The following is a 14,223-nucleotide window of genomic DNA, read 5'->3' on the forward strand; positions in this document are numbered from 1 at the left end:
GGAAAGAGGAAATGGAAAAAAGGGCCAATCCAAGAACAGCTGGGATCAGACATTCCCCAAAGACTTCAAATGTACAATGACCAGTTCCAGAGGAAAGAACTGAACCAGATCAATCCGGAATGGGACGAGGTTTGCTGCATTATTTAGATGACAACACAGAGTGATCCGAGCTGAAGTAAGTGACTTGGCAAAACTTCAGAGCTAAGAACCCACAACAGAATGGTTTGGGGATAATTCCCAATGCATGGTGCCTTGGACAAGTATCTTCTATTGTAACCTCAAATAGAATTTCATAGATGCATTTCTCTCTGTGTGTGTGTGTGTGTGTGTGTGTGTGTGTGTGTGTGTGAGTGTGTGTGTAAAAGCAGAATTCAAGGAGACTGGTGGTCGGTGCCAGTAAGAAGTGGGAAGCAGAGTTTTGAAATATTCCAGAGGAAGTCCTACTTGAGGATTGAGACTAAAAGGAGAAACAAGGGAAGACAGAAGTGTTCTATAGTGTCTGCGTGAGTGGCTGGAAGTAACCGAAGGGGAACACGGAATAACATCATAAGAGAGTTTGCACAGACAGGAAGTGATGAGGAAGGCAAATGTGATGGGAGAAGGAGTTGGTCTGAAACATGAGGAACTCTACTCTGCATCGAGTATTAACTTTTGCTGTCACCTAAATGTAAGTATAGGTGTGTGTGTGTGTGGTTGTTTAGCTGTATAAACCAGTATTGCAACCATTTATGTCCCAAACACTAATTTAGCTTTTGGTTGAAGAGACAAGGATTTAAAAACGTGTAACTGGTCAATAAAATTGACTAAAAGCTTTGAGCATGGTGCCCCAGCATGGCCACAGGAAGGGATTAAAAGGAGAGGTCATCAACAGACGTCAACTGAAATTGAAAATTTAACCAATTATTAAGAAAGAAAATGAGATTTTTCCTCAAGTGTTTACTTTCTCAATGATTTTGATTAAATTGCAAACATAAAAATAATTTAACGAAAATAAGCAATTATTTTGTTTTAATTAGTTTTAATTAGATGAGGTTTAAGGAGGTGTAAAGCTATGTCTTCCGCTGATTATTTGCATTAAAGGAGAATGTTCAACAGTTGTTTCTGGCAATTCATTGGTGATGGAATCTGTGCTCTCCTCCATCTGTGTCGCTCCATCACCAACACGCAGATGAGCAATCTGTCGCAGCAAGGCTTTGCCTTCTTCTTTTGTCTGAAGAATAAACGAAAACATTTTGATAGGAAAATCCAAAATTTTTAATATTTTCATTACAAATTGATTTAAGAGAGATTTTTAACAGTTTGGCTCAACTTCTTGTGGGAAAAAACCCAGTTTCTCCTTTTTATGGCAAAGTTTCTAAATATAAATTTCAAATTTAAATTTAAATAATAAGGGTAAAAAATTGATATTGATTTGATTAATATCAATTTAAACCAGAGGCCTAGCGTATTGAAAAAATCTGAAGATTCAGAAAATTATATTACATACATATAAGAGGAATGACCACTAGGTGGACTTCTAATATGCCAAATGTAGACCCCATATGGTCTGACCACTAAGGAAAAATTGTTCTCAAAGAAAATTCAGCAAATGCCAGAACATAAAGTGATAAAAATTGTTTAACCCTTTTGATACCAACCTGGCTGAAACTGCCTGTCTCTGTACTACAAATGTCTTGTTTTTTAAAGTTTTGAATTAAAATCTTCCACCAAACCTTAGTCACAATTTATGTTCCTAACACCAGCTGAATGATAACTAAGGTATTTTACTAAATTCTTTGTTATATTTAAAATCAATTTTAAATATAAAAAAGAAACCTGACAGAGCATCTCAACAGAAATATGGTAATGAAAGGGTTAAAAGAGAGATTCAATAAAAAAAAGCAACTTTGGCCTACTTCATTGTATGATGTACATTGCTGTGCAGCATGGTAAGCCTCATCAAGACGGTTCTGTCGGAGGTAGAAGTTGGCAAGGTATTTATAAGCTTGTGCCATTTCTTCACTTGCGTAGAAATTCTAAAACCAAAATATAAATCAACGGATTATATAAAATACTCATTTATTGCAACATTCAACTGTTTTAATAAAATCACACAAAAAAAAACTAATAGTTTTAAAATATTCTTTCATAGAAAAGTAGCAAAAAATATTCCAAACCAACTTTTTGCTATTGATTTTGTATATTTCTTTATTTTTTAGAAACTCTGATCTATAATTTCCAATTTTCTAATCAAATATAAAATATTAAGAACCCTCCCCTCCCATGTTTCCTTCTATAATACAAACTTTGTGTCTTAAAGTGATATAAATTAGTTGATTCCATCAAAATTCCATGTTAATAATATATATTTCCAAACACTGACTCAATCATCATCATCATTTAAAATCCGTCTCCCATGCTGCCACAAGTTGGACAGTTTGACAGGAGCTGGTCAGTCGGAGACCGGCACCTGGCTGCAATTGTCTGTTTTGGTATGGTTTCTATGGCTGGATGCCTTTCCTAATGCCAACCACTTTACAAAGTGGACTGGGTACTTTTTACATGGCACCAACACCAGTGCCAATAATGACAAAATTATTTTACTAAATTCATTATTTCCAAAATTAAATGAAACAAAGGCGGCAAATTCTAACAGAAATCTGGTAACAAATTCCTGTGACGAGTATCAAAGAGATCAAATTCAAACAGAAATCTAAGAACAATCAATAAAATAACTCACATTCTGATCCCCAATCCTGCGCAATGTATTCTGTCTGTGAACCTGGTTGATGTACTGACTGTAGGCTGCGGCAGCTTGTTGTTCTTCGTTTAACCTCTCATACAGTCTGACATTTAAAAGAAATAATTGGAAATGTTCGTTAGCAGCTGGTAATTAGACAGGACAAGAAAATTACAGAAAGCAATAAAGGAAAGTTCCATTAGAGTAGTGTTTCTCAACCTTTTTACCCTTGTGTAACCCTTAAAAATTAATTCCATGTCTCAAGGAACCCCTTCACAAAATAAATTATATACCATATCTTTCTCATATTTTTTCATCGTAGTTCACATGATAAATATATGTGGTTATATATTTTGATAACATAATAGATTAGCTAGGATGATGTCTATATTACAATATTACATCATCATCGTCCAACCCATGCTGGCATGGGTTAGACGATTTGACTGAGGACTGGCGAACCAGATGGCTGCACCAGGCTCCAATCTGATCTGGCAGAGTTTCTACAGCTGGATGCCTTTCCTAATGCCAACCACTCTGAGAGTGTAATGGGTGCTTTTACTTGCCACCAGCACAAGGGCCAGTCAGGCGGTACTGGCAATGGCTACGCTCAAATGGTGTTTTTTATGTGCCACCTGCACAAAAGCCAGTCCAGCGGCACTAACCAATATGTTGTGCATGTACAGTAATATTACAATCATGAAATTTGCATTAGCTTATCTCACTCTTTCTCACAGAACTCCTAGGAACCTTTTACAGAACCCTAGGGTTCCGGGGAACCCTGGTTGAGAAACGCTGCATTAGAGAGTGATAATGAAATATTTCAACAAGAAATAAACAGAGTTAAACTGTCCTTCCCTCTTCACCCATTCCACTGCACGATTAAAAGAGAAAGTCTTTGAAAGACATGTCCATTTGCATTGCTATTTGGAGTAAGACAACATTAAAAATATCTAGATAAACAATTTATAATCCTTAAAATCTCCCAAATTCAGCATAAAACCAACAGTAATTCCAACGATAATAATTTTAAATGTAAAACATCAAAATATTTACAAAATTACCAGTTGAATGACTCCCCCCACCGCTTGCCACCTCCACTCTCCTATTACTAATTGTAAAACTGAAAATATTTCCTTCAGTCAGACAAATTAGAGCAAGTGGAATTAAGTGCCTTGCTCAAGGTCCCAACACAATGACAGTGATAAGATTTGAACTTGTGATCCTGCGCTCTGCCATGACTTCTACAAACACTGGAGCTGAAAGTAAACGTTACCTTGCAAGTCTCATGAGAGCAATTCCTTCCACGTCACCGACGCTGTGTGCTTTCCAATAACACTTTTTGGCTTCCTGCAAGCGTTCTAGCTTTTCATAGCCATCACCAAGGGCAACTAACATGCGGGAATCGTTAGGTCTGCAAAGAGAAGATTTCAGCTCGTTAACAAATATAAATAATTGATAAAGATTTAACGTTGCAATGATATACAACAAGTTTAGAGCAAAGTGTTGAGCGATTGTTATTGAAGTGAAGAATTAAATAAGTGCAGGTGTGGCTGCCAGGTAAGCTGTTTGCATATTGGATGCATATTCCCATGGCACCAACCCTAGAAGTTGCTGTAAACGAGGAGAGAAGTAGGAGTGGGAGCAAAAGGCCAAGAGTTGGGGGAAGATGGTGGGAGTAGAAGTGCTGTGAACAGTATAACCTGAAGGTCTTATTTATTTCAAGAAATAAGATGACTCACCGAAGTTGTTGTGCTTTCCAATAATAATACAGACTATAATAATGCATCTTCATGATCTCGTACGTCTGGCCAAGTCCATACCAAGCTCTGAAATCTCGACTGTTTACTTCTGGACGACACAGAATAGAAGAAATAATTACCATTTGGAAATAGTTTCAAACAAAATTATTTAGAAATTAATTTTTTCTTCAGGATTAAAATATTTGATGATGGAATCAAACATGAAACGGAATGAAGTCCACAACCAAACAATAAATACAGTTTATTAGACAGGCTTCTCTACAGTTTCTGTCTAAAGAATTTCAGTAACAAAGAACGGAACAAGCAGAAGACATGTATTGTAGAATAGTGGATTTGAACTCAGAACCCTGTAATTGTGAAGTAAACCGAGTCACTTTGTGTACCAATTCTTATTAAGATTGACGGAAAAATTTATTGGAGTTTTAACTGTTTAGGGTTTTGTAAATGTGTTGATTATGAGATGCTATGGTATTGTTTAGCCCTAGGTCAGGCCTGACTGAGCAGAGCAATGATCAAAGGCATTCCAGCCATGACCACATCACTAGTTCTTCTGACATCTGTGACTGCATTATTCAATGTCTGCTTTAGTTTCTCAGGACAGCAAAGATGTAAAGACGGAGATGCCATGCATGGGTGCATATACATGTTACCTCTGTTATACATGTTACCTCTGTTATACATGTGTTCTGAGTGCGTTGTGTATATGTTATCAATACATTGTATGTTACATATATGTCATGTGATACACACAGTTTCATTTCATGCAAGTTTCCAATGCTCAGAGTCATTCTGCTACAGACAGATTCAACTACTTTTCATGGTTCCTAAGTTCAATCTCAGCCTGAACACGAGAAATGAGAAATGGTAAAAATGGCGAATGTAGAGATGGTCAACGTATATCTGTTGTTTCAGTTTTTTTTGGGGGGGATTCATTGATGGTCGGTGATGGTCAGTAGTTCAGCAAAAAGAGTGGACCTAATGCAGTTAATGAATGATATTGTAGTTGCTATGATAAGTGTGTAATCCTGTTTAAGAACCACTGATAATATGTGTGTGTGTGTGTGTGTGTGTTATGTAGCATTAACTCACCAATGGCTTGTCGATATGCTTCAATGGCGGCAGTAATATTTTTCATTTCCATGTACTCGTGTCCTATAAGAGTCCAAGCTGAGAGATAGTGAGGATTGAGTTTGAGAGCTCTTTGGAAATATAACAGAGCTTTTTCATGCTGAGACCTGAGTGAATAATAGTTGGCTGAAAATAAATAATATAAAAAAAGAATAAATAAATTTAAATAAATACTATATTCCATGCTACATTCATTTGGCAAGGGGTTTCCTACATGCAATGACCATAACCTTTGTAGGCATTCCCTAATATTGAGATAGATAGGGCGCAAGACTTGTTTGTCAACGTTTAACCATTACAGAAAAATGAGGCAGGGGAGAGAACTAAGTATAAATGTTAAACTACCCTCCACTAAAACCCCTTCCAAGACTTCATCATCATCATCATCATCATCGTTTAACGTCCGCTTTCCATGCTAGCATGGGTTGGACGATTTGACTGAGGACTGGTGAAACCGGATGGCAACACCAGGCTCCAGTCTGATTTGGCAGAGTTTCTACAGCTGGATGCCCTTCCTAACGCCAACCACTCAGAGTGTAGTGGGTGCTTTTACGTGTCACCCGCACGAAAACGGCCACGCTCGAAATGGTGTCTTTTATGTGCCACCCGCACAAGCCAGTCCAGGGGCACTGGCAACGATCTCGCTCGAAAATCCTACAGGAGCCAGTCAGGCGGTACTGGCAACGGCCACGCTCAAAATGGTGCATCTCATGTGCCAACCGCACAAGAACCAGTCCAGGGGCACTGGCAACGATCTTACTTGGCTTGCCGGGTCTTCTCATGCACAGCCCATTTCCAAAGGTCTCGGTCCGTAGTCAGGTGGTGGCATTAAAGTGGGCATTGTGATGGGGACATTTCATCCTGCTTGTCACACTGAAGCCAAGTTTGTTGCGACCCCATGAAACAGAGAACAGATCTAACCCTAACTCTACAAAATGACCTTTTGACACTTTAAACAGTAATTTCTAACTTTAGCTTCTTAAACCCTTAACTTCAAGCTTACTAAATTATTAAACTGATCATCATCATCATTATCATTTAGTGTCTGTTGTCCATGCTGGTATGGGTTGGATGGTTTGACCGGGCTGGCATGCTGGAAGGCTGCACCAGACTCCAGTAGAAGTGACAGAGCAAAGAAAATAAAGGACCACCATTGACAACCGGTAAGACATTATGGAAGAGAAGATCTGTCCAACCCACAGAAACACAGAGACAAAAGAAGATTTTATGTCAACTCACCAATAACACAACAAGTTTCCACACGATATTTATCGATCTCACAAACACTATGGGCCAAGTAGGCCAATTCCACACGGTTCTCCTGAAAAATAAAAAAAACATTTAATATTAGGGATCTGAAACCCACAGAATTCCTAGATGGATATATATATATTTGTTATACATACACCTGACTCATTTCTATGTCAGCCCTTTTTATACTAACCTTGGTCCTTTGAGACAAACTTCCTATTTCAAAGGAACTAAATTAAATGGAGATTATTTGCCTAAAGTGCCACAAGATAGGATTGAAGTTGAAATTATGTGACTGTAAAGTAAACTTCTTTCTCACCGAGTTGTGCTTGTACCCACGAAAGTCTCAATAATGATATTATTGGCAGAGTGGTTAGCACGCCGGGAAAAATGCTTAGCGGTATTTCATCTGCCATAACGCTCTGAGTTCAAATTCTGCCGAGGCCGACTTTGCCTTTCATCCTTTCGGGGTCAGTTAAATAAGTACCAGTTATGCACTGGGGTCAATGTAATTGATTTAATCCCTTTGAATGTCCTTGTTTGTCCCCTCTATGTTTAGCCCCTTTGTGGCCAATAAAGAAATAAATAACACCACCATTGTGACCAAAGAGTCTTTACCCTCCAAGTTTCTCATTAACTCTTCCTGGCCCCAAATATTTTATAGTTTCGTATAAAAAAAAATAAGTGGAAATTATTTTCAAAAATCCCAATTTTTTGAAGATTTCCACATCTTTGAAACAGCACATACTAAAACAGAGAAGATTTGTTAAGCAAAGGAAGAACAGAGGAGCTTTTTTTTTAAACTTAGAAAAGATCGATACAAGTATATTGATAGAACACTTACTTTAACAAAAAGTATATTTGAGAAGATATCCATGTTTTCTAGACGATAGGGATCTTTATCTCGCAGTTTCATAAAAACATCAACAGCCTGGTCAAAGCCTGCGAAAAAAAAAAAAATCTAAGCCTAGATACTCGTTAAGACTCCTCTAAACATGATTTTACTTACCTCCACGTTTATACAAGTTTTACAGAAGCATAAATTGAGCATTATAAAAGATTTTCTACTTCTAAGAATGTGTATCATAACAAGAATCTCTAAATATGTTTGTAAATGGATGTCTTTTTGGGGTCAGACAAAATTCATTGTGGTGGGTTTTCTTGTGCCAACCCTAACCGGTTTCCAAGCAAGGTAATATTTCCCCAAGAATAGACATGTTTTTCACATAAGACTGAAGACAAGGGACTGCTTCTTTGATTGGAATACTTGTTTATAACAATCAGATGATGTCAAGGCAAAAAGACAGTCACTATCTCACACACACACACACACACACGGATTGGGCTTAAGTCAGCTGCAGGCCCAAGGTACCACATTGTGGGAACTGAACTCAAAACCATGTGGTTGGGAAGCAGACTTCTTCATTACACAGCCTTGTCTGTGCCTCCTCTTACTCATCATCATTTAACGTCTGTTTTTTCATGCTGGCATGGGTTGGACAGTTTGACAGCAGCTGCTAAGCCAGAGGACTGTGTCAAGCTCTACTGTCAGTTGTGGAAAGGTTTCTGCAGCTGGATGCCCTTCCTAATGTCAGCCACTTTATATATAATTATTATTATTATTAAAAAAGCAGTTTGATTTGACCCCATACAAAGTTTTGCAGACTTGTCCCAGGTAGATCTGAAATGACCTGAGACATTTTTTGCAGGTAAGTTTGCAAGTGTCTATGTACATTTAGATAGCATAGTTATTAGGAGTTTGACTAGAATCTTGTGATTTTACTGGTCGTATTTAAACTACTTATTAAACTTAATTAATCTTTATAATCTTACAACAGAGTTAAAACATTAAAATTAATAATTATTATTATTTGAGCCAAAATAAAGTTTTTACTGAATGACCTACTTCGACTGTTGTCGTGAGCAATAGCCATTTGTGCTTGAATGTAAGTGCAGTCGGCAAATCCGTTATCAATGAAAGACTGGTAGATTTGTAAAGCTTCATCTGTGTGTTGTAGTTCTGAGTACATGTGTGCAAGAAATAAGTGTTTTATCCAATGGTTTGGTAATGTCAATGATTGAAGCTGGGATATAGAAAGGAAATTTAAATACAAGGGTAAGAAAAAAAAAACAATGGAATAAACAGCAGTTTTGTAATAGAATATTTAGCTAAAATAGTTTTGGAAAATATTTCATATGAAAAAGTTTAATATGAGAAATAGCAGATATAACTCCAGCTACAACTGGTCCAAATAAAATATTCACCAGTCTAATTGTTGGTTCAATTTAAGAGATCTCATTTATGAAAGTAACATCTATAATTACCAACAAATATTATTATCTACAAAGAAATATTATAGATTGGTTTAAAATATATCAAAAAGTCTTGATTCTCTTATATTTTGTTGTTAGTTTCAAATTTCTAAAAGCCACATTCTAACAACAGACACAAATGTTCTTCACAAGTCACAGACCCTAACTCAGTTTAACCTGAAAGCAAAGCAAATCTATTTTAACAGTTTCACTGAATATGTAACTAGTTCAGGAGATTTTGAATATTTTGAGTATTTCAGAAATCCAACAATAACAAGTGATAGTGAAAGCAGCATTATTATTATTATTATTAGAAGAAGAAGAAGAAGGAGAAGAAGAAGAAGAAACAACAGTAGCAACATAATTTAACTTACAGTCTCTTTGTCTGGAATTAAAGTGTTAAGTTCTTGCCAAGCACCCCAATGGAGTGGTTCTTTGTGGACAGATTCCAATAAAACATTGGTAGCTTCTTTGAGTAAATCTAACTTCTTCAGAACAACACCATACCTACAAAGTAAACAAAATATCAAGCTAGGTTTGATTGCAATGGCCTTAAATGGTCTGTTTTTTAAATACATTTGTACCATGTAAAACCAGCAACAAGTTATTTTAGACAAGGATCTTTGCATTTCTTTCGTTGTTTTGTTCAGTTTAAAATATTGGTTACTCAGTAAAAATCATCATCATCATCAATCAATGTCCATTATCCATAGTAGTAGTAGTAGTAGTATGGCCTGGGCAGTTCAACACGAACCGACAAGTTGGAGGATAACAATAAAGCTCCAGTGTTTGCTTTGGTATGATTCTAATGGTTACATGCCATTCCTAATGCCAACCATTCTACAGTTAGTTATTCTCAAAATATGCCCACTCAGTTATCCAAGCTAATGAAATCTAAAATGCTTGTTAAGCATATTTTAGAAGCTCAGTAAAAGAAATTCTATTTTATACAGCAAATACAAAATAACTTCCTTACAAATGTGTTTGTGCATTTAAAGCAATCGAACAAAGTGTATTAGAAATACAAAAAATTCCAAAAAAACTTACAAATATAAACAAAATCCATCAAGTTCTTTCTTTTGATGCTTTTCTGATAACTCTGTTTTTAGAATCTTCACTCTTGCTAAATCATCGTTTATAACTGAGGTCATACTTGCTGAAAGAACAATACAGCATTCCTAAATGAGACTTCCATTCGTCAAATTAGGGATTCACTTACAAACTCAGTACACACACATACACAGGAAATCATCATCATCCGTTGTCCATGCTAGCATGGGTTGGATGGTTTGACCAGGGCTGGCAAGGCCAGAGAGCTGCCCCAAGTTCCATTGTCTGCTTTGGCATGGTTATTATGGCTGGATGCCCTTCTTAATGCCAACTTTATAGAATGAAGTGGGTGCTTTTTATGTGGCACCATCACCAAGTAACATTCAAGACAAAGATCCTTTGAGAGGGCGGGGTATTGAAGGAGGTGGTTTTGTGCCAGGTGATGAGAGGATAGAGTATGAAAGAGGGAGCAGAAACAGGAGTCTTACAATAGAGGAGATACAAGGTTACCTCAGTGGGAGGGAGAGAGCATGAGAGATGCTGTTTCTGTGGCTAGTGCTCACCTGTTCCAGGTGTGGTAATATTGACCCATGGCCAGCTAGGTTTTCATGAAGGATTGAAAACAGACAACCCTGCTTATATGACAGTTACACTCATTAACAACATTTTAATTCTGCTTCAAGTAAATGACTCAGATAAACCTTAACCCAAACACAACATTCACTGGTCTTTATTACTGGAATAGGTTTTAGTAAATATGGCAAAAGTAACAAATTTTGTTTACTTACTGAAAGAATCAGTCATATTATATGATCTTCTTTTCTCTTCTGCTAGATATCTAGAGTACATGTAGAGAAAGTAGGTTACATTGCTCTGAAGTTCAGACTGCTCCAAGAAATGCACAGCACGAAGATATTCTTTAAGGTCAAAGTAACTCTTGGCTAATGAATAAACACAGTATTCCTTTTGTAAATTCTCAAACTATAAACAGAAGAAAGATGGAAGTATATAAAACAGAATTCAATTGAGAAAGTATACAAACACACAAAGGAAATCACACAAATATAAAAATTCAGGTAAAATCTAGGGTCAGAGGCATATAAAAATCATCACGATTTAAAATCCACTCTACATGCTGGATGGTTCAAGAGGATCCAACAAGTAGGGAGGGTCATGTCTTGCAATAGTGTCCAAGTCTTGGCATGGGCTCAACAGCTGCGGTGGAAGCTGCTGTTTCATGCCATGGGCACCAGGGGCTTTGTCATCTAACTCGAAAGACAAGCGGACACTTTTGACTGAGTGGGAATATGGTAGGACAGAGTAGAGCCTGGTATGGTTCGAGAAGGAAAAACTTTTTCCTTTTATTATGACACACAAACAAACTGAACATTATCAATTCGTCTTTTGATTGTGATGTTATTGAACTTCAGACATTATTACTTACGGGTTGGGAAAAAGATGGAATATGTCCTCCTGAATCGTGACTTGTCTTTAAGCAGTAAGCTAATTCAGCAAGTCTGAAAATATATTTCATTTAAAATATGCAAAAATAAGTAACAATCAAAACAAAAAAGAAGAAATAATGCTATTAAACAACAACAACATAAACATAATCCCTCTCCCCCACCACCACCACCATCCCAACAACCAACAAATGTTCAAACTGAACACAAACCACATCAAGTCCCACCTATATAAGAGATCCTTATAAAACAGGGATCATTGCCTCTTCTTCTTCGATTATTTTATTTAAAAAAAAACAAAAAAAACGAAAGAACAAACGATTCAGTACAGTGTGGCCCTAAATATGTAAATGTTACGATTGTCAGTGCCATGTAAAAGGCCCTCGTGTGTAAAGCACCCATACTGGGGCCACATGAAAAGCAACCAGTACAATCTGTAAAGTGGCTGGTGTTAGGAAGGGCTTCCAACCACAGAACACCATGCCAAAGCAGACAATTGGAACCTCTTGGTGCAGCTCTGTGCTCTTGCTGGTTCCTGTTGGATCATCCAAACCACACCAGCTTGGAAAACAGACATTTAAGTGATGACGGTGATGATGTGAATCTTCCATGAAAACCTCCTGCTTAGGAGCTCCCCTCATCTCTCGGATTGGTAGCATCTCATCAGATTACACCATCACAGCATGCATTGATGGAGCTTTCTTTCTGACTCTCAGTCAACTTCAACATACCCCAGGATTCATTTTTGTCTGCAACTCTCTTCCTTCTATACATTTATGGCCTATCCCCCCTCCACCACCATGTCCAGCCTTTATAAAACAAAACACCCCTTCATTCTTCCCCCAGACACCATCCCACTGAAATCTCTCTATTCCTGTCTCTACTGCAAGTGTTGACCTGCAACAATCTTAACAACATTAACATCAAACTCAACCGTTTTGGAGGGACTGTAAAGTTCATAAACGCTGCCCTTTCCTGCAAACCCAGCAACGAAAATAATAAAAGTAATGTTTCACATTTTGGCACAAAGCCAGTAATTTTAGTGGGGTGGGGGTTAGGCAATTACATTGCTCCAATACATGACTGGTACTTAACAACTCCAAATTCTTTCTAATTTTACTACAAGGCCAGTAATTTTGAGGGCAGGGGCAAGTCGATCACATCCACTCCAGTACTTGACGTACTTTATTTTATTGACTGCGAAAGGATGAAAGCAAAGTCAACTATGGTAGTACTTGAGTTCAATATAATGATAATTTATTTATTTAATAATAATAATAATAATACAGCACAAAGAAACACCAGCAATAATAGTAATGAGAAATCAGAAAGTTCTGTTAATGTTTCAAATGTTTATGTAACAGTTGGAATATTGGAAGTAATAGGTGAGTCTCATTAAACGTAAATAAAAATAGCATCAAGGTGTACTTTATTCTGTATATTATCAACTAGATGAGTTAATTAGAAAAAATAAAGTAGAATTTTAAAAGATTTGGGATATTATTCTAATGAAAGAATTCTGATTTTGGTTTGAAAAGACTAAATGATGGTTAGATAAAAGCAACTTAAACGACTTTTTAGGAAAGACCTACAAGTTTTCTAAAAACTTGTAATCAAAGTAGAAGTTTATAAGAGCAGAAGGACATATTTCAGTTCGATAAAATTCTTATCGATCTCTGACACGTTTCATTTTCTTTTAATACTAATTTAAAATACACGAACCGACAATGTTGATGATGCACCCACAGAATTTGCACCCTTCACGAAAAGAATTCTTTCTGCGGTCGCCAAAATTGAATATTTGATACCAATTTAAATTGTCACATGACTTAAAGTACTTATATTTCGACAGCGAAAAACATCGACTAATATTTAAAAGTTCTGTGATTCTAATCCGCGCAGAATTCAAAACCTGGTCAATGCCTTGTCTAGGTCCTGCGAAAGAAGCTTGTTTCTTACTTAGAGACCTGTCTTTATTGGGGTTTGAAAGACAGAGCATAATACAAGTGAAAAGAAAAGAAAAAAAAGATCCAAAATAATTAATTAATCCGATATAATTATCAATAATTAAGGTTTTGGTGTTCGCACCCTCTTTTCTGCTGTTAACACGGTTTTCGTGATTCCCACCGATCTATTTCAAAAATGTCAATTAAGCAAAACTGAAACTCTTCTAGTGATAATAATGTTTACATTTGTGTAAAATCGATGCTGAGCCTTACCTGGTGGCCCCATGAGTCAAACCCCGAATGTTGCATTGCCAGTTGGCCTGAATCAATTCTTCTTTCACTTGACAAAGATCTAAACTTGAAATATCCGCCATCTCTCTCGCGAAGGGGAGATAATTCCAACGAGGGAAACTTGCACAATTTATTAGAGTCGGTCACTCTTTTGTGAAGGCGTGGATGGACTGGCGAAGTCCTCGTGCTATAAACACACGCTCAGATATATACATAGATTATATACCCTAGCTTCAGAGCCACCCGCTCCTACGAAGGGTTCTTGATTGGGCCCAACAATGACACTTCATGCATTGAGT

At 37.0% G+C, this 14,223-nt stretch overlaps 1 protein-coding gene across 1 annotated transcript; it reads right to left on the minus strand.

Moving 5' to 3' along the window:
• Positions 1-1,001: 1,001 nt before the first annotated feature.
• LOC106875539 (cell division cycle protein 23 homolog) lies at positions 1,002-14,021 on the minus strand. The gene is made up of 14 exons (XM_089362867.1): positions 13,907-14,021; positions 11,669-11,741; positions 11,013-11,205; positions 10,222-10,330; positions 9,549-9,681; positions 8,768-8,945; positions 7,706-7,803; positions 6,850-6,931; positions 5,572-5,736; positions 4,462-4,570; positions 3,996-4,133; positions 2,720-2,825; positions 1,896-2,015; positions 1,002-1,210 (listed from the first exon to the last, which is right to left on the minus strand). Exons 1-14 carry the CDS (start codon positions 14,005-14,007, stop codon positions 1,034-1,036), a joined length of 1,782 nt encoding a protein of 593 aa, XP_089218993.1. The 5' UTR covers positions 14,008-14,021; the 3' UTR covers positions 1,002-1,033.
• Positions 14,022-14,223: the final 202 nt, after the last annotated feature.

The sequence above is a fragment of the Octopus bimaculoides genome, chromosome 14 (genome assembly GCF_046866305.1).
Source record: "Octopus bimaculoides isolate indiv1 chromosome 14, ASM4686630v1, whole genome shotgun sequence".
Lineage (NCBI taxonomy): Eukaryota > Metazoa > Mollusca > Cephalopoda > Octopoda > Octopodidae > Octopus > Octopus bimaculoides.